General features: G+C 42.8%; 1 protein-coding gene across 2 annotated transcripts; it reads right to left on the minus strand.

Annotated features, from left to right (window-relative positions):
* Positions 1–843: 843 nt before the first annotated feature.
* On the minus strand, positions 844–20,179 carry LOC142301078 (E3 ubiquitin/ISG15 ligase TRIM25-like). Of its 2 annotated transcripts, none has more exons than XM_075342098.1 (2): positions 20,129–20,179; positions 844–3,040 (listed from the first exon to the last, which is right to left on the minus strand). In XM_075342098.1, the coding sequence occupies exon 2, from the start codon at positions 3,036–3,038 to the stop codon at positions 1,452–1,454; it is 1,587 nt and encodes a 528-aa protein (XP_075198213.1). In that variant the 5' UTR covers positions 3,039–3,040; positions 20,129–20,179; the 3' UTR covers positions 844–1,451. The 2 variants fall into 2 exon arrangements, with proteins under 2 accessions (XP_075198213.1, XP_075198212.1); XM_075342097.1 differs by lacking the exon at positions 20,129–20,179 and adding an exon at positions 14,709–14,794.
* Between the last annotated feature and the right edge of the window lie 1,852 nt (positions 20,180–22,031).

A 22,031-nucleotide genomic window follows, 5' to 3' on the forward strand; every position in this document is an offset into this window, starting at 1 on the left:
TGAGGTAACTTGCTAACCCGGTGTACAATAATTCACCCTTGCGTGTTACACCCATGTAAGTTGTACTCTAGCTAGAAGAGAGGGATTTGTGAGAGAATAGTCAGCCATGTTGTGCTCAGCAGATATAAGCCGCTATGTTGTAGTCAGATCCTGGGACAATTTCGAGCAGATCAACTTTACAGCTAATGAGGTGCATAACTGAAAGTTCTCCCCAGAATGGACCCATAAAATGACCTCAGTGTCATTTAACAAGAATAGAGAAAAGCCATCATTGACATAGCCTCAGGGCTATGAACCTAAATATGTGGTATTTTATGGTAGAAAATAGTGAATATAGTGAGTTAATAAAATAACCAGAACCATAGGCCTGTCAATGTTGAAGAGTTATGGAAGCATACTAAATTTTGTGATGTGATTAATGATGTTAGTTGATAAGAACATGGAAATTTATGGTTTACAACAGAATTTGGTATTGATGTGTATGTATACTGAGATATTGAACTATTGCCTTCTTTGTCTTAAAATGAACACGCCTTTTGAAGACGAAGGTTTTAACCTATATATGCCTTTTTCTACAAAATGTAGCTTTCTCTAACCAAGCAACAAAAAGCCCCTACATTATAGGGGCCAGATAGCCAGACCACCCATTGCCTTCATATGTGGACACGTGCGCGTGTCTGCGTGCCTTGTAACCTGTATCTGCTCTGTTGCATACTCTAAATAAATCCTCAGCCCCTGCTTGAAGAATTGCCTACATTGTCTACTTCGAAACTGTTGAGGACTCATTCTTGGACACTCTTGTAATCGGACGAGACTAAGAGATTGAGACTAATAAAACCTTTAATAACTTTTAATTCATTACTAGCCATTCACTTAGTGGGTGTATTACCCAGTGCACTTTGTAGGTTCTTATTTAATACTCAAAAAAGGTTGAGCTTTATATTCCTTTTCCAGTGACTAACAATAGTTATAATCATCTATCCCAAGTGTTTCGATGGGTAACTGAAGGGACACAGGCCCCGCTCTGCTTATAAATCTTTGAGGTCAGGTGACTGGATTAGTGGGTGACTGACAGTTAAACGGGTTACATCTTCTTCTGTTAAGGAAGTGTTAGCCCGGGTTGGTTTCTTAGGGTAACGTAATGATAAGTTACGGTCACTGTAAAAAAACCTGAATCCATGTTTGAGTGTATTTAAGCTAATATACAGAATCCCCGGGAGCTTACATTAAGTTCCCAACCCCCACTATATCAACCTGTGTAAGTAATAAGTACAGTATAAAGTCACCACTGCGTCACCTCATGTTACATTCTGGACCTGTTACCATTTACGTATCATCACCTGTATCCCACCATCTTATTCATCCCATAGGCCAAATGATTTAGCCAACAAGAGCTAAGTTCTATCTCCAGTATCTACCAAGATATCTTACATATTGATGCTTTCTCCCAGTTACTGTTTACCCCCCAATATCTTTATCGAACCATCCCAAACACATAATACAGCATGAAGGGGCTCGGTGAAGGCGGCAGTGAAGGTGTGTAAGTGTCTGATGGGGTCACACAGCTCATAAAAGGACAGCTGCCCGGCCCCATAATCCAGACAGATCCTGAATCTATCACTGGAGATCTTGTCAGGTAACCGGATCACTTCACTGTCATGTATCACTGAATACTGATTATAAGATCTCCACAAACTCCAGGACTTGTTATTCTCTCCAATCAGTGACTGATCTCCCCTCCTGTCTATACTGGGGTAACACATCCCCACACACCATATACCTGATCTACTGCTCTCCACATCCCAGTAATGTCGTCCTGAGCTAAATCCCCTCCTCCTCATCACTTGATTGTAACTCTGGAATCTCTCTGCCGTTTCCGGACGATTCTGGCTCTTTTGAGTCCAGGTCGCAGTTTTCAGGTCGTCTGATATAAGGACATTATTACCAGCTGTGTTTTCATCCAGTAATATGTCTGCAGGACCCGCCACATAGATCCCGCTCCTTATATCTATTATTACCTCATGTAATGATTGTAATGTGTGTGAGATCACAGCCACATCCAGGTCACCTCCATCATGGAGCTGTTTATCATGTCCCCCTGTGTCCTCATCACCTCCCTCCTCCTCAGGATCACACAAGTCCCCGGTGTCTGGTTCCTGTAAGACGATCAGTGGATCAGTCATGTTACACAGCTCCTCAATGTGCCTCATCTTCCTGGACAGCTCGTCCTTCTTTATCTCCAGGTGCTTGATCAGAGCAGACAGTGACCGTGACTCTTCCTTTTCCTGCCTGGAGATCTCCCTTAGGACTTTCCTCTTCAAGTCGTACAACTGTCTCCTGATGTCTGTACACAGGGCAGTGACTCTCTTGGCTTCTCCAGCTGCTTTTTCTTTAATTTTTTGCCTCTGCTCCTCCAGACTCCGGACTCTTTCCTCAGCCTCCTCTCTCTTTGAGGTTAGTTTCTGGAGAACATCTCTCAGTTTCTTCTTCTTGTTCTCTGAGGCCTCATTTAGCATCTCCACCCGGTGTTCCCGATGTTCTCCAGCCAAACTGCAGAACACACAGATACAAGCAGCGTCCTCAGTGCAGTAATATTCCAGAATCTTCTTATGGACAGAACATTTCCTTTTCTCCAGAGAAGTGCTGGGATCAGAGAAGACGTGTTCTGGTGATTTGCTGTGAGCCCTCAGGTGATTATCACACAGAAAAGCCTCACAGTGTAGACAGGATCTAACAGCAGGTACAGGAGAGTGAATACAGTAAGTGCAGCAGATCCCGGTTTCTGTCTGTGCTGGTGGAGTAATCAGTAAATTCTCCATTATATTACGTAGAGCCAAGTTCCTAATCAGCGCCGGCCGCTCCTGAAACGCTTCTCTGCAGTCAGGGCAGGAATAAACTCCAGACTCGTCCTGTGTATCCATGTATTGATCAATACAGACCCGGCAGAAGTTGTGTCCACATCTCAGCATTACAGGATCTGTATAAGAGCTCAGACAGATGGAGCAGAGCAGCTCGTCTCTCAGATCAGCAGACGCCATGGCTGAAAAGGGAAAAGAGAAACAAAACTAATTCTCTGATACTCAGAAACAATGGGCGGTTTATACTTGTGAATGAAGGACAGAACTCAGGAGCACACTTTTACTCCCATGAACAGTGTTTGTAGCGTTTTGGACTCAGCATGTTTTTCCTGCATCCAAAATGCTGCATTGTGCTGTACAAGCACAGTGGATGGGATTTATACACATCTCATACCCACTGTGCTTTTTTTCCCACAGCGTAAACTGCCATGCGACTCGGCTTCCCAAGCCTCAGTATGTCAGTTTATGCTTGCGAAGACGTGAGTGTTCTCAGAGGGAAGAACACAGCGAAAAGACCGCAGCGGACAAACTCCTGATCATGGGCACGGACCGATGTCTTCTCCTGTGGAGAACACTCGCATTTCTGCAGGAGGCATAACACAGTGATTAGAACGCAGTGTCTACGGATCGTGGGTACATACCCTAAAAGTACTCGTATATAATATCTTATGATCATTTAGGACTTACAACCCAGTTGTTTATATGCAAATACAATGTAAATTTCAGTAAAGGTTCTTAAAAGGAAATTTACTCAAAATGTAATTTTTTTTTAATTTTGGACTTTATTTTAAACAGTTTATTTATGAATGTATACAATTAAATGGTGTAATTGACTTCTTATAACTTTTTAACTGAGCTGTTGGGGGCTGCCATTTTTATTTTGATCTAGCACCGTGCGCTGCATTAAAATTTCCCTCTGTGACCTATAATTACTGTGATCTGAGCTGAGCAGTCATATCATTGCATTGCTCACGCTCAGATCACCGTAATACCAGGTAAGTGCTCATCAGGTCCAAGCACCAAGACTGCGGCGGTGACTCCATCCAAAGGTGGGAAAAAGACTGATGGCTACCTGAACATGAAACATAGTAACAAACAAGAGACAGTTACACTCTGTAGTGCTAAGATATGTGGAACAATGAATATGGGAATATAGACATGCATTACTGTTATAAAAAACATGAAAATTGAGATACCTAGCACACAAAAATGGCCAGTTTTATGTGAGCCCAGCAGCCAACGCCAAGGCAACCTTTATTTGTTGTGTCGCTATTTGGGCGCACGTCCGTACACTCTGTGTGTGCATGCATGTGTGCGTTGTACGCTGTGTGTGCGCACGTCCATACGGTCTGTATGTGTGCACCTATGTCCATAAGGTGTGCACGGTGTGTTTGTGTACATCCGTTACGCTGTGTGTGTGAACACATCTGTACACTTTATGTGCACGCGGTCGTACGCTGTGTCCTCATTTCCATACGCTCTGTGAGTGTGCACACTTCTGTATGGTCTGTATGCGCGTGAACGTCTGTACGCTCTGTGTGTGCACGTCCAGAAGTTCTGTGTGTGCGCGCATCCATAATTCTGTGTGTGCATGGATTCGTAAGCTCTGTGTGCTTGTGCATGCGCTTCCGTAAGCTGTGCATGCCTGTATGCTGTGTACGTAGCTTTGTCACTATAAGGCTAAGACCGCACTTTGCGTTTCCACCTGCGTTTCAGGTGCTTTTTAGGTCCGTTTTGAGAAGCACCTTTTTCATGCCAAAAGGCATGCGTTTTTATTTTCCAGCAAAGTCTATGGAAAATGGGGATTCCTAGACCGCACTTTGCACTTTTTAAAACGCTGCGTTTAATTTGCATATTTTGTGGCAAAAACCATGCGTTCAAAAAAGCAGCAAGTCAATTGTTTTTGCCATTTTGGGTGCGTTTTGCTAACATTGAAGTCAATGAGAAATGGCAAAAACCAAGAAACGTCAAATTTCCTGCGTTTTACCTGCTTTTTAGGTGCTGAATACATGCGTTTTTTACTTCAAAAACGCATACTTTTCTGACATTAAAAAAATGATTAATATGTCCCTATACACACACACCTAGTCCGACAATGAAATTAAAGAAAATTTTGATTTTATTGCTATTTTAACATTAAATATTACAAAACCGCTATAATTTCATGAAATATAAATATTTTCTTTATCAATTCCAAAATTATATGTTTTTCTTTTTTTTCTTTTTTCATGATGTTTGACTATTTAATCTTTATTTAGCAGTGTCTTGATGTTCAAAACGCATCTGTCAAAACGCAGGTGAAAAAGCATGTAAAAAGCGCTAAAAACGCATCTAAAACGCGTAAATACGCATGCGTTTTTAGCGCTAAAGTTCTGAAAAAGGCAACTTTGGTCAAATCAATTAGGCCCAAAATGTGCGTTTAGAACTGCAAGTAGGAGAACGCAAAGTGCGGTCTTAGCCTAAAGCCTCCTTCACATGTCCGTGTTGTATCTATTTTTTTATATATATACGGTATATATATATATATATATATAATTACCACACGTACCCATTATAGCCTATGGTACTGCTCGTGTATCCATGTGATTACACAAACCGTGTGTCCATGTGATCCACATGGAAACATGATAGTTTTTTCCCAGCAGCACAGATGATGTGGGCCCGCAGGAGTCTATGGAGTCATGAAAACCACGTACAATACACGAATGGCATCAGTGCATAGTCCATGTTACAGAGGGGCATACACATTACTGGGGGCATAGATGTTACTGGGGTGGCATACAGCTCTGGGGGACACATACAGCTCGTGAGGGCATATGCTGTGCTGGGGGGCACACGCTGGCGCTGCGGCTCCTCTTCATCTGTGGGATGGAAGCACTCTGTGCTCTAGCTCCGCCCACAGATGAACTTCAATGCCCCTGCACGCAGTGTTCAGCAGTGAACGTTGCGTGCAAGTGTGGATTAAACAGCCGGCAGACAGGAAAGTGCAGCTGCTGACCCAAGCACTGCGGTCCCAGGAACTTAGCCCAGGGGCCACAAAATACATCACCGCCCCTGCTCATGGCGAGTGGGCCCCCCAGGCTATCTAGGGCGCCGGTACTTGGCCGGGTGCACCAGGCGCTGACAAATGAGGCCCCTGAACAACGATCGTTAAAAAGGCATATTAAATCAAAGCCCAAATAAGTACGGTATATACAGTATATAACAGTGCAATGAATGCAAAGCACTAGTACAATATATGCCATAAGAAAGTAGCATAATATAAAACATGTAAAGGAAATCTCATTATAAAATGAAGAGGTAATACATGCAAAAGAAAAAAGGGGGAATAAGAAAAGAGAAGGAAAAGAGAAGTGCCAGTTAGAAGCAGAAGATAAGCACAATATAGAGTGTACAGATTGAATTACCGAATTGTTGCCAGTAACAGGACAAAGCTGAAGTGCAGCATCCACCATAAAGCCTAAGCCACACGGCGAGAAAAATGGGGCGAGTGGAGTGCGATAAAACATCGCATTCCACTCGGACCAATTTTAGCCTGTGTGTCAGCACACATGAGCGATTATTTTCTCAGCCCTAATCGGACCGAAAAAACAATCGCAGCATGCTACAACTGTAATGCGAGACTCTTTCTCTCGCACCCATTCAAGTCTATGGGGCGAGAGAAAAATCGCACTGTACTCGCGGTACACCGGTGTACCGCTAGTGCAGTGCGAGAATCGCAATAGCCGGCAATGAAGGAGAGAGGGAGATAAATCCCTCCCCTCTGCAACGCCGGCCCGCCCCCCGCAGTTGAGGTCTGCTCGCACAGTCGGACCTCAGTCGCAGGGATACTCGCATGACACTCGGCTCTGTTGTACTGCCAGCGCGAGCCGAGTGTCATGCAAGGATCGCACTAGTGCCCCGTGTAGCCCCGGCCTAAGTGTGAATAAGGGCTGGTATGGATGTCACAGTGCGGATCAGTCCAGAAAGGAAGAAGTAGCAATTTCCGGCCACACAGGATAGGAGGCCAGTGCAGACGTCATAAAAGATTGTGCCCTGATGAGGTATGAGACCAGGAAGGCAGCAGTGCGGAGAATGGGTGGTGATAAGAGTCTGGGGGTCATATACTGTGTGAAACAGCAGAAACCCCCCACAAGTTGAACCATTCTGTAAACTACACATCTTGAGTAGAGCTGATCAGACTCACAAAAAACCTGCGAAGTTTAAAAAAAAAACCCTGATCCGCTCCAGAATCAGGTACCCATATAATTCTATGGGGACCAGAATCCGGAGATTAAAAACGCTGTTGGAAGGGATAGGGTGGTAGTAGCGTGCGCGGTGTACTCACCGAGGCTGTGTCATGGCGGCACACTCCTTCCGGGTCACGCTTTCCCTTCCAGAGCCGACAATTGAAGATTCACTGCTTTGCCCACCCACCGGCGCGTGTAATTGGTTGCAGTTAGACGTGCCCCCACCTTGAGTGGCAGCGTGTCAGCTGACTGCAACCAATCACAGGCGCCAGGACAGCTGGTGGGTGGTGAATGCAGTGCAAGTGTCTGCTGGTCAGTATGGTGGTATAAAAATAAATAAATAAAACAATCGGCGCATGGTCCCTTGTAATCTGATGCCAGCACAGATAAAGCCCAAAGCTGCAGCCCCGAGCTGTTGGGTTTTATCTTGTGCTGTGTATCCAGAGCCCAGGGTTACATGTGCGAGGGATTCGCATGACATCACTCGGCAGCTGCACACTCTCCTGACAGGCGCGTACAGGTGCATAGAAACACATGCTGCCAAGCCGTTCCTGTTAGGAGAGTGTGCGGCTGTGCCGGGTGATGCAACGCGAGACTCACGTGAGTCCCTTGCAAGCGCAACTTCGGCCTAAGAGCATGTGGCTATTTTTATTCATATAATTTTTTTAAAAAAACGATGTGCGGTCCCCCAAATTTTGATATCCAGACAAGATAAAACCAGCTGGAGGCTGGTACTTTCAGCTGGCAGCCGCCCGGTATTGCTGCATCCATTAGATGTGACAATCCCGATCCTCTTCTCGATTGCCCTTGCGCTGTGGCAATCAGGGTAATAGCAGGGGTTAATAACGCATAGCTGCTACTAAACCCTAAGTTAGTGATGGCACAGGCGTCTATGAGATACCTGTAAATGAAAGTAAATAAGAACAAACACAGAGGAAAAATCCTTTATTTGGAATAAAACACAAAAACACACCCTCTTTCACCACTTTATTAACCCCGAACACACGCCTCCAGGTCCGGCGTAATCCCCACGAGATCCCACAGATATTCAGCTCTGCTACATCTGAATATCACAGCGAGTGGCCATAGAACAAGACCGCTCGCTGTAAACTTCAGAGAATGAATGAGCCGCGCAATGAGCAGTGACGTCACTCAGGTCATTTGCGGTCACAGCTGGAGGTTCCCACAGTCCTTCACCTGTGATCGCAGGTAACCTAACCTCAGATATAGGTCACAGACCTGCATCTCCTAGCAGAAAATCGCATTTTTTTGGCCAAGAGATGCAGATTTGGTACTGAAACTTTTACACCATATTCGTGCACCCAATGCACCAGATTACAGCACCAAATTTGCACCTCCTGGCAGAAAAAAATATATATTTTTTGCATTTTTGGGTCAATAGATGCAAATTAGGTGCTGAAATTTTTACACCATATTCCTGCACCCAATGTACACCTCTTGGCAAAAAAAACGCGTTTTTTTACGCATTTTTGACACTTTTTTTACCCGAGCTTTTTGCTGCAATTTTTGACGCAGTTGTGTGCCAGGAGGTGCACACAACACATTTGGTGCTGAAATCGTCTGCATCAGATTACAATACCAAATTTGCACCTCCTGGCAGAAAAAAGTTTATTTTTTTGCATTTTTGGGCCAAGGGATGCAAATTTGATGCTGAAATTTTACACCATATTCCTGCACCCAGTGTACACCTCCTGGCAAAACCCCCCACTTTTTTTACACATTTTTTTGCTGTGGTTCTTTGCCCAGGTTTTTTGCCACAGTTCTGTGCCAAGAGGTGCAAATTTGGTGCTGAAATCATCTGCACCAGATTTCAGCACCAAATTTGCATTTTTTTCCTGTTAAAAAAACAAAAAAACGATGTGCGGTCCCCCCCCAATTTTCATACCCAGCCAAGATAAAGCCAGCTGAGGGTTGGTATTCTTGGCCCGCAGCCGCCCGGTATTGCCGCATCCATTAGATGTGACAATCCCGGTGCTTTACTGGCTCTTCCCGTTGTCCTGGTGCAGTGGCAATCGGGGTAATGAGGGGTTGATAACAGCGCACAGCTGCTACTAAACCCTAAGTTAGTGATGGCACAGGCGTCTATGAGATACCTGCATCACAACCTGTAAATGAAAGTAAATAAATACAAACACAGAGAAAAAATCCTTTATTTGGAATAAAATACAAAAACACACCCTCTTTCACTACTTTATTAACCCCAAACACACCCCTCCAGGTCCGGCGTAATCCACTCGAGATCCCACGCCGCTTTCAGCTCTGCTACATCTCACTGCAAGCGGCCATAGGGAACAACCGCCGGCTGTGAGTGTAGACTATGACTGACCCGTGATGAGCATTGATTGCAGACAGACGCTGTCACAGGCTGGGGGAGCATCTGACTGCAACCAATCACAGACGACAGGACGACCGGTGGGCGGGGAAAGCATGGAAATCTGTTTGTATGCGATGAGCCACAGGTAGTGAATGCGCGACCTGGAAGCAGTTTGCCTCCATGACACCGAGTCTCCATAAGCATGAAACTCTCACTTAATTCTTGTTTTCTTTTTTTTCCCCTTTAATTTCCCCAGTGCCGAATCCGGATCGTACACCCGGAAGTCCGGGCCCGGGTTTCTTTGAAACACGTGGATCCTGACTTTTACAGACTGGGTCCTCTCAGCCCTACTCTTGAGGAATTCATCTAGGGGTGTAGTGAGCATGAATGTATGAATGAGTGTAAAGTGAAGTGTCGTGGATGCCATTTGATGTTTTTGATCCTGATTTATTTAAAGGGAACCTGTCACCACTTTTTTGGACTATAAGCTGCAGCCACCACCACCGGGCTCTTATATACAGCATTCTAACATGCTGTATATAAGAGCCCAGGCCGCTGTGACAACATAGAAAACACTTTATAATACTTACCTAACAGTCTGTAACTGCTATCGTCACTTAGTTCCATCTGTGGAACCCCATTGCAATACCAGTCACAGCCATTTGAGAAGAGTGGCGCTGTTTTTGCAGGAAGACATTATGTTTTTCATATATCATACAACCCTTTAGATTAGAACAGTCAAAATACATCTATACAATATACAGACAAATCTAATGTGGAAGTTGAATTTCTCCTAATAATAAGAATGAAGGTAGATGTGTGATAGATTCACAACCACATTTTTATACCACATGCTGCACTTTTGTGGGACACTGTATGCATACCTCCCAACCGTCCCGGATTCTGCGGGACTTGCACGGTTTATCAGGTCTGTCCCGCACTCCCGCGGCTCACAGCTGATGTCCCGGCTCCTCCCCTCAGTGGAGTGAATAAATTAAATTAAATTATCATCGGCTCTGGATTTTCGGGCCGGCCGGGACTCGAACTCGTGACGCTGTGCGTTCATTGTTTCAAAGGCAGCAGCTCTTACCACTGAGCTACTGCCTCTATTGAAAGCAATAGGAAGATTTTGTTATCTTGACCTCTATACTGCAGGTGAGACACCAGAAGCAGATTATTCAGCTGCAAAGATGTATGGAGGGATGGATGAATGGAGGGATGAATGGAGGGATAGAGGGAGGGATGAATGGAGGGATAGAGGGATGAATGGAGAGATAGAGGGAGGGATGGATGGATGATAGAAGGATGAATGGAGGGATAGAGGGAGGGATGGATGATAGAGGGATGAATGGAGGGATAGAGGGAGGGATGGATGGATGATAGAGGGAAGAATGGAGGGATAGAGGGAGGGATGGATGGATGATAGAGGGATGAATGGAGGGATAGAGGGAGGGATGAATGGAGGGATAGAGGGATGAATGGAGGGATAGAGGCAGGGATGGGTGGATGATAGAGGGATGAATGGAGGGATGAATGGAGGGATGGATGGATGATAGAGGGATGAATGGAGGGATGAATGGAGGGATAGAGGGAGGGATAGAGGGAGGGATGGATGATAGAGGGATGAATGGAAGGATTAATGGAGGGATAGAGGGAGGGATGGATGGATGATAAAGGGATGAATGGAGAGATAGAGGGAGGGATGGATGGATGATAGAAGGATGAATGGAGGGATAGAGGGAGGGATGGATGATAGAGGGATGAATGGAGGGATGAATGGAGGGATAGAGGGAGGGATGGATGGATGATAGAGGGAAGAATGGAGGGATAGAGGGAGGGATGGATGGATGATAGAGGGATGAATGGAGGGATAGAGGGAGGGATGAATGGAGGGATAGAGGGATGAATGGAGGGATAGAGGCAGGGATGGATGGATGATAGAGGGATGAATTGAGGGATGAATGGAGGGATAGAGGGAGGGATGGATGGATGATAGACGGATGAATGGAGGGATGAATGGAGGGATAGAAGGAGGGATTAATGGAGGGATAGAGGGATGAAAGGAGGGATAGAGGGAGGGATGGATGATAGAGGGATGAATGGAGGGATGAATGGAGGGATAGAGGGAGGGATGGATGGATGAAATGGATGAATGGAGGGATGAATGGAGGGATAGAGGGATGAATGGAGGGATGAATGGAGAGATAGAGGGAGGGATGGATGATAGTGGGATGGATGGATGATAGAGGGATGGATGATAGAGGGATATATAGATACACGACAGACAATAGATAGATAGAGATAGAATCATAGATAGATAAAGGGATAGAATCATAGATAGCTAGAATCATAGATAGATAGAGAGATAGAATCATAGATAGAGATAGATAGATAGATAGATAGAGGGATAGATAGAGGGATACATAGATAGATAGAGGGATAGAGATAGATAGATAGATAGATAGATAGATAGATAGATAGATAGATAGAATCATAGATAGATAGATAGATAAATACTGTATCTCAATGTTGGTGAATGAGTCAGATTCATTTGTTCCCATAAAACTACTATAAGGAAATGAGGAAAAAAATACAAATACAATTTTTTTTTTTTATCTTCACCACCTTGGATTCAAACCAGCAACGTTCAAAACTTGTGTCCAGCAACCTGCTGGCTTTCCTAGCTGCTCTAGCTGTTGAGCCACTAGGATTGATGATGTCAGAGGGAGGATTTCACATAAATGAACCTACAATGCAGCCTCTTACACAGCAGATTACACAGGACACAGCTACATTGTACAGAGCAGCATCTCTATGTCCTGTATTCTAGAGGGAGAGGAAAAGAGGATTTTTTTTTCTTCTAATAAAGTTACTAAAAATAATTAAAAAAAATAGAATAATGTAATTTTATTGCACTTTTTTATAAAATAATAAACATCACAAATCAGCAAATAACATGGACATATTTGGTGTCCCTGTAATCGTAATGACCTGAACAACACAGCGAACAGATTATTTATGGGGATCGGTAAATGGCGGGAAAAAAAAGGCGCAATTTATTATTTTTCTTTATTAAAACCCATAAAAAATGTAATAAAAATGGATCACTGAGGCCGTGTTCACAGATAGCGTAAATGCGGCATTTTTTCTGCAGGTGTCCGCTCCACGAGTGAAATAACAATGTTCTCTGATTATTGCGTGTTTGCGGTATTTTTTATACATTGTCCCCCTTATTTGATACATGTTTGTTGCTGATGTGAATCCTGAAGCTTACAAAGAAAGAAACACCAAATGCGCACGGTTCAGCGGCATCTTTCCACGCACCAGGAGCGGAGATTTCAGGACGTCTCATCCACTTTGCTTGGACAATTAGTCCATATTCCCATGTAGTGTAAATGCTGCATTTTTTTCTGCTGTTTCTTTGCACATTTATTCTGCTGTGTTTAATTGTCCAAGTAAAGTGGATGTGATTCCATGAAAAGATGCTGCTGAATTCTGAGGTTTTCGGGGGGGGGGGGGGTTCTCTGGAGGTTTCTATGTGGAGCTTAAAAAAATGCAGGAAAAAGCTTCTCTGTACAATAAAAACACTTAAAAACGCAGATTCACATGTGAACCAAAAACGCATTAAATAATGGAGAAAAGGCAGAAAAAATGCAGCAAAAATGGAAAAAACAGAGAAGATTGTTATTGTGTAGTTTGGTGCAGACAGAAACAAACAGAAACAGAATTTATGCAACGTGTGAACACGGATTGATAGGCACAAATAAGCAACATGTCATATAGTGACACATAGAAATATAAAAAAAATTCTGACTGCTATAAATATGAATGAACAGTCCGGGGCATCTGCTGAATGACCCTTACTTCCAAATGGGTGTGGCTAGGGGTGTGGCTAGGGGCGTGGTCAAAATTTGCCGCGGCGCACCGCATACTTTGTCCCTCTTTCCTTTCTTGAAAAGTTGGGAGGTATGCTGTATGGCTGCACCCCCAGATTTCAAAGATGGACGACGTCAATGTACATATTGCCCTCGCGGACTCACAAAGGTTTGGGGGTCAAAAGCAGATGGTCTCTTTCTCTAGGTCAGTGTACATCAGATAAAATAGAGGAGGCTTCATTAGATAAAATGGAGGAGGCTTTAGCTCTCGGTGTACCTCAGATAATATGGAGGAGGCTCTATCTCTTTCAGTGTATCTGACATAAAATGGTGGAGGATCTTTTCTCTCAGTTACCTCAGATAACATGATGATCTTTCTCTTGGTGTACCTCAGATAAAATGGAGGAGGCTGTATCTCTCTCAATGTACCTCAGATAAAATGGAGGAGGCTGTATCTCTCGCAATGTACCTCAGATAAAATGGAGGAGGCTGTATCTCTCTCAATGTACCTCAAATAAAATGGAGGAGGCTGTATCTCTCTCAATGTACCTCAGATAAAATGGAGGAGGCTGTATCTCTCTCAATGTACCTCAGATAAAATGGAGGAGGCTGTATCTCTCTCATTGTACCTCAGATAAAATGGAGGATCTTTCTCTCTGTTTACCTCAGATACAATATAGGAGGTTCTGTTGCTCTCTTTCTACCTCAGATAAAATGGAGGAGGTTGTATCTCTCTCAATGTACCTCAGATAAAATGGAGGAGGCTGTATCTCTCTCAATGTACCTCAAATAAAATGGAGGAGGCTGTATCTCTCTCAATATACCTCAGATAAAATGGAGGAGGCTGTATCTCTCTCAATGTACCTCAGATAAAATGGAGGATCTTTCTCTCTGTTTACCTCAGATACAATATAGGAGGTTCTGTTGCTCTCTTTCTACCTCAGATAAAATGGAGGAGGCTCTGTCTCTCTCTCAGTCCATTTTAGATACTTTTCTATTCTATGTACCTCAGATATAATATAGGAGGCTCTGTCTCTCTTGGTACCTCAGATAAAATGGAGGAAGCTTTATTTCTCTCAATGTAACAGACAAAATGGATGAGGATGTGTCTCTCTGTTACCTCAGATAAAATGTAGAGGCTCTTCTCTTCTACAGTATGTACCTCAGTTATAAAAGAGGCTGTCTCTCTGTTACCTCAGATAAAATGGAGGAGGCGCTATCCCTCGTGTACCTCAGATACAATATAGGAGGCTCTATCTCTGTTACCTCAGATAAAATGGAGGAGGTTCTATCAGTCGTGTACCTCAGATATAAAAGAGGAGGCTCTGTCTCTCTCTGTTACCTCAGATATAATATAGGAGGCTGTCTTTCTGTGTATCATAAAATGGAGGACATATCTCTGTCACAGTACCTCAGATGAAATGGTGAAGGCTCCTGTATTCGGTGTGTACCTCCCTCAACCTTCCCCCGATTTGAAGTCTCTCCCGCGCTGGTTCACAGCTCTGTCCCGGCTCCTCCCCTCAGGAGGAGGCAGTGATCACATGAAATCAAATTCTCATTCCTCTGGGTGTCTAGGACGGCCGGGGCTAGAACTCCAGACCTCAGCGTCCATAGGAAGAAGCTGCACCACTGACCACTGCCTATTCTAAAAAGACATAGGAAGATTTGGGCATCTTGACCTCTGTATTACAGTAGAGGAACCAGAAGCAGATTATTCAGCTACAAAAATGGATGGCTACATAGAGGGATAGATGGATGGATGGATGGATAGAGGGATAGATAGATTAGATAGAGGGATAGATAGAGGGATAGATAGATAGATAGACAGTGATGGATAGATAGAGGGATAGATAGATAGATAGATAGAGGGATAGATAGATAGATAGAGGGATAGATAGATAGATAGATACAGTGATGGATAGAGGGATAGATAGATAGATAGATAGATAGAGGGATAGATACATAGAAAGATAGATAGAGGGATAGATAGATAGAGGGATAGATAGATAGAGGGATAGATAGATAGAGGGATAGATAGATAGAGGGATAGATACATAGAAAGATAGATAGAGGGATAGATAGATAGAGGGATAGATAGATGGAGGGATAGATAGATAGATACAGTGATGGATAGATAGAGGGATAGATAGATGGATAGATAGATAGATGGATAGATAGATGGATAGATAGAGGGATAGATAGATAGATGGATAGATAGATAGACAGATACAGTGATGGATAGATAGAGGGATAGATAGATAGAGGGATAGATAGATAGAGGGATAGATAGATAGATGGATAGAGGGATAGATAGATAGAGGGATAGATAGATAGAGGGATAGATAGAGGGATAAATAGAGGGATAGATAGATAGATAGAGGGATAGATAGATAGATAGATAGATAGAGGGATAGATAGATAGAGAGATAGATAGAGGGATAGATAGATAGAGGGATAGATAGATAGATAGAGGGATAGATAGAGGGATAGATAGATAGATAGATAGATAGATAGATAGAGGGATAGATAGATAGATAGAGGAATAGATAGATAGAGGGATAGATAGATAGAGGAATAGATAGATAGAGGGATAGATAGATAGAGGGATAGAGGGATAGATAGATAGATAGATAGATAGATAGATAGATAGAGGGATAGATAGATAGATAGATAGATAGATAGATAGAGGGATAGATAGATAGATGTACACTTGCTTTGGCAAAACTAATTTGTATTTGGTCCTGCCAATAAAGCTTATTTGATTTGATTTGATAGATAGAGGGATAGATAGATAGAGGGATAGATAGAAGGATAGATAGAGGGATAGATAGAAGGATAGATAGAGGGATAGATAGATAGATAAATACTGTATCTCAATGTTGGTGAAAGAGTCAGATTCATTTGTTCCCATAAAACTACTATAAGGAAATGAGGAAAAAAATACAAATACATTTTTTTTTTTTTATCTTCACCACCTTGGATTCAAACCAGCAACGTTCAAAACTTGTGTCCAGCAACCTCCTGGCTTTCCTAGCTGCTCTAGCTGTTGAGCCACTAGGATTGATGATGTCAGAGGGAGGATTTCACATAAATGAACCTACAATGCAGCCTCTTACACAGCAGATTACACAGGACACAGCTACATTGTACAGAGCAGCATCTCTATGTCCTGTATTCTAGAGGGAGAGGAAAAGAGGATTTTTTTTTCTTCTAATAAAGTTACTAAAAATAATTAAAAAAAATAGAATAATGTAATTTTATTGCACTTTTTTATAAAATAATAAACATCACAAATCAGCAAATAACATGGACATATTTGGTGTCCCTGTAATCGTAATGACCTGAACAACACAGCGAACAGATTATTTATGGGGATCGGTAAATGGCGGGGAAAAAAAGGCGCAATTTATTATTTTTCTTTATTAAAACCCATAAAAAATGTAATAAAAATGGATCACTGAGGCCGTGTTCACAGATAGCGTAAATGCGGCATTTTTTCTGCAGGTGTCCGCTCCACGAGTGAAATAACAATGTTCTCTGATTATTGCGTGTTTGCGGTATTTTTTATACATTGTCCCCCTTATTTGATACATGTTTGTTGCTGATGTGAATCCTGAAGCTTATAAAGAAAGAAACACCAAATGCGCACAGTTCAGCGGCATATTTCCACGCACCAGGAGCGGAGATTTCAGGACGTCTCATCCACTTTGCTTGGACATTTAGTCCATATTCACATGTAGTGTAAATGCTGCATTTTTTTCTCCTGTTTCTTTGCACATTTATTCTGCTGTGTTTAATTGTCCAAGTAAAGTGGATGTGATTCCATGAAAAGACGCTGCTGAATTCTGCGGTTTTCGGGGGGGGGTTTCTCTGGAGGTTTCTATGTGGAGCTTAAAAAAATGCAGGAAAAAGCTTCTCTGTACAATAAAAACACTTAAGGCTATGTGCGCACTTACCGGATTTTTCGTGGATTTGCTGCATGTTTCGCTGCAGAAAATGTTCATAACATCTCTGCAGTGAATCACCAGCAAATCCTATGGAGAAAAAAAATCCTGTGCGCACTGGGCGGAATTTGACAGCTGCATGTTTTGCTGCGGGAATCCCGCAGCAAAAACAAGTGCATGTCACTTCTTTTCCGCACATCGCTGCGGGATTTCACTCCATTGACTCAATGTTAATCATGAAATCCTGCAGGGAATAACGCAGGCAGCAAATTCTGTGCGGTTCACTGCGTTTTGCTGCGTTATTCCCTGCGGTATTTCGCGGTTTACCTCCGGTAATGTGCATCGCTTGTCTGCGGTTTTGCAGGGAAGTGATGTCATTACAGGAAGAGGAAGCAAAGCAGAGAGTAAACACACACACACACACATCACAGACACACACACATCACAGACATAGAACACATAGACACAGACACATAGAACACACATAGAAAGAAAACGGAAATATAGAAAAAAAAGAACGTGGGCTCCGCTGCATATTTACCTTCCAGCCGAGGAAAGCACACAGCGGCGGCCCGGTATCCTCAGGCTGGGGAGGGAGAGGGGCAGGGGTAATGTCCCCCGCCTCACTCCCCCTCCGGCAGCCGAGAATATCAGCCGCAGCTGCCCCGGCACTGTCGCATACATTATGCGGCACTGCCGGCGTGTCCTCGGCTCTTCTTGCCACCGTGTAGCAGTGGTGGCAAGGTAATACAAGGGGTTAATGATGGTGGGGGACCACCGCCATTAACCCCAGGCTTGATCATGGCAGCGACTATGTGACAGCTGACATGATCAACCCGTAAGTAAAGTGAAAAAAACACACACACAGAAAAATCCTTTATTTTAAATAAAACCAACAAGCCTCGTTCACCATTTTATTAACCCCTCCCAAACAAAGCTCCGGCGTAATCCACAGCTCCGGCTCCTGCGTCCTGCACTGCTTCCATCCAGCCGCGACTGTCACAGACACAGGCTGAATGCAGCAGACAGCAGAGGTAATTACCGGTCATTTCCCACGGCCGGTAATGTGAACTCACTGCCGACCGTGGGAAATGCAGCGATCTGTCTATCCCTCTATCTATCTATCCCTCTGTCTATCTATCTATCTATCCCTCTATCTATTCTTCTGTCTATCTACTATCAGAATTAAATGTATTTTTTTTTTTTTTTTCTTCAATGTGCTTTATTGCATTGAATGCAATAAAGCACATCCCAACCCGCACGCGGCAAAACCGCGGCAATACCGCGAACAATACCGCGGTAAAGCCGCGGCAAACCGCGGCAAACCGCATGCGGTTTTCGGGTGCGGTTTCCCGCGGTTTTTTACCGCGGGTGCGGTAATCTTTGAGAGGATGCGGAATTTTCTCAAGAAAATTCCATTTCCCAGTGCGCACAGAGCCTAAAAACGCAGATTCACATGTGAACCAAAAACGCATTAAATAATGGAGAAAAGGCAGAAAAAATGCAGCAAAAATGGAAAAAACAGAGAAGATTGTTATTGTGTAGTTTGGTGCAGACAGAAACAAAAAGAAACAGAATTTATGCAACGTGTGAACACGGATTGATAGGCACAAATAAGCAACATGTCATATAGTGAAACATAGAAATATAAAAAAATTCTGACTGCTATAAATATGAATGAACAGTCCGGGGCATCTGCTGAATGACCCTTACTTCCAAATGGGTGTGGCTAGGGGCGTGGTCAAAATTTGCCGCGGCACACCGCATACTTTGTCCCTCTTTCCTTTCTTGAAAAGTTGGGAGGTATGCAGTATGGCTGCACCCCCAGATTTCAAAGATGGACGACGTCAATGTACATATTGCCCTCGCGGACTCACAAAGGTTTGGGGGTCAAAAGCAGATGGTCTCTTTCTCTAGGTCAGTGTACATCAGATAAAATAGAGGAGGCTTCATTAGATAAAATGGAGGAGGCTTTAGCTCTCGGTGTACCTCAGATAATATGGAGGAGGCTCTATCTCTTTCAGTGTATCTGACATAAAATGGTGGAGGATCTTTTCTCTCAGTTACCTCAGATAACATGATGATCTTTCTCTTGGTGTACCTCAGATAAAATGGAGGAGGCTGTATCTCTCTCAATGTACCTCAGATAAAATGGAGGAGGCTGTATCTCTCGCAATGTACCTCAGATAAAATGGAGGAGGCTGTATCTCTCTCAATGTACCTCAAATAAAATGGAGGAGGCTGTATCTCTCTCAATGTACCTCAGATAAAATGGAGGAGGCTGTATCTCTCTCAATGTACCTCAGATAAAATGGAGGAGGCTGTATCTCTCTCAATGTACCTCAGATAAAATGGAGGATCTTTCTCTCTGTTTACCTCAGATACAATATAGGAGGTTCTGTTGCTCTCTTTCTACCTCAGATAAAATGGAGGAGGCTCTGTCTCTCTCTCAGTCCATTTTAGATACTTTTCTATTCTATGTACCTCAGATATAATATAGGAGGCTCTGTCTCTCTTGGTACCTCAGATAAAATGGAGGAAGCTTTATCTCTCTCAATGTAACAGACAAAATGGATGAGGATGTGTCTCTCTGTTACCTCAGATAAAATGTAGAGGCTCTTCTCTTCTACAGTATGTACCTCAGTTATAAAAGAGGCTGTCTCTCTGTTACCTCAGATAAAATGGAGGAGGCGCTATCCCTCGTGTACCTCAGATACAATATAGGAGGCTCTATCTCTGTTACCTCAGATAAAATGGAGGAGGTTCTATCAGTCGTGTACCTCAGATATAAAAGAGGAGGCTCTGTCTCTCTCTGTTACCTCAGATATAATTTGGAGGCTGTCTTTCTGTGTATCATAAAATGGAGGACATATCTCTGTCACAGTACCTCAGATGAAATGGTGAAGGCTCCTGTATTCGGTGAGTACCTCCCTCAACCTTCCCCCGATTTGAAGTCTCTCCCGCGCTGGTTCACAGCTCTGTCCCGGCTCCTCCCCTCAGGAGGAGGCAGTGATCACATGAAATCAAATTCTCATTCCTCTGGGTGTCTAGGACGGCCGGGGCTAGAACTCCAGACCTCAGCGTCCATAGGAAGAAGCTGCACCACTGACCACTGCCTATTCTAAAAAGACATAGGAAGATTTGGGCATCTTGACCTCTGTATTACAGTAGAGGAACCAGAAGCAGATTATTCAGCTACAAAAATGGATGGCTACATAGAGGGATAGATGGATGGATAGATAGAGGGATAGATAGATGGATAGATAGATAGATAGATAGATAGATAGATAGATAGATAGATAGAGGGATAGATAGATAGATAGATAGATAGATAGATAGAGGGATAGATAGATAGATAGAGGGATAGATAGATAGATAGATAGATAGATAGATAGATAGATAGATAGATAGATAGAGGGATAGATAGATAGATAGATAGATACATGGATGGATGGATGGATAGATAGATAGAGGGATAGATAGATAGATGGATGGATAGATAGATAGATACAGTGATGGATAGAGGGATAGATAGATAGAGGGATAGATACATAGAAAGATAGATAGAGGGATAGATAGATAGAGGGATAGATAGATAGATAGAGGGATAGATAGATAGATAGAGGGATAGATAGATACATGGATGGATAGATAGATAGATAGATACAGTGATGGATAGATAGATAGAGGGATAGATAGAGGGATAGATAGATAGATAGATAGAGGGATAGATAGATAGATAGATAGATACATGGATGGATAGATAGATAGAGGGATAGATAGATAGATGGATGGATAGATAGATAGATACAGTGATGGATAGAGGGATAGATAGATAGAGGGATAGATACATAGAAAGATAGATAGAGGGATAGATAGATAGAGGGATAGATAGATAGATAGATAGATAGAGGGATAGATAGATAGAGGGATAGATAGATAGATAGAGGGATAGATAGATAGAGGGATAGATAGATAGAGGGATAGATACATAGAAAGATAGATAGAGGGATAGATAGATAGAGGGATAGATACATAGAAAGATAGATAGAGGGATAGATAGATAGAGGGATAGATACATAGAAAGATAGATAGAGGGATAGATACATAGAGGGATAGATACATAGAAAGATAGATAGAGGGATAGATAGATAGATAGAGGGATAGATAGATAGAGGGATAGATACATAGAAATATAGATAGAGGGATAGATAGATAGAGGGATAGATAGATAGAGGGATAGATAGATAGAGGGATAGATACATAGAAAGATAGATAGAGGGATAGATAGATAGAGGGATAGATAGATGGAGGGATAGATAGATAGATAGATACAGTGATGGATAGATAGAAGGATAGATAGATAGAGGGATAGATAGATAGATGGATAGATAGATAGACAGATACAGTGATGGATAGATAGAGGGATAGATAGATAGATAGAGGGATAGATAGAGGGATAGATGGATAGATAGAGGGATAGATAGATAGAGGGATAGATAGAGGGATAAATAGAGGGATAGATAGATAGATAGAGGGATAGATAGAGGGATAGATAGATAGATAGAGGGATAGATAGATAGATAGAGGGATAGATAGATAGATAGAGGGATAGATAGAGGGATATATAGATAGATAGATAGATAGATAGATAGATAGAGGAATAGATAGATAGAGGGATAGATAGATAGAGGAATAGATAGATAGAGGGATAGATAGATAGAGGGCTAGATAGAGGGATAGATAGATAGATAGATAGATAGATAGATAGAGGGATAGATAGAGGGATA

Source organism: Anomaloglossus baeobatrachus, chromosome 4, assembly GCF_048569485.1.
Source record: "Anomaloglossus baeobatrachus isolate aAnoBae1 chromosome 4, aAnoBae1.hap1, whole genome shotgun sequence".
Classification (NCBI taxonomy): domain Eukaryota; kingdom Metazoa; phylum Chordata; class Amphibia; order Anura; family Aromobatidae; genus Anomaloglossus; species Anomaloglossus baeobatrachus.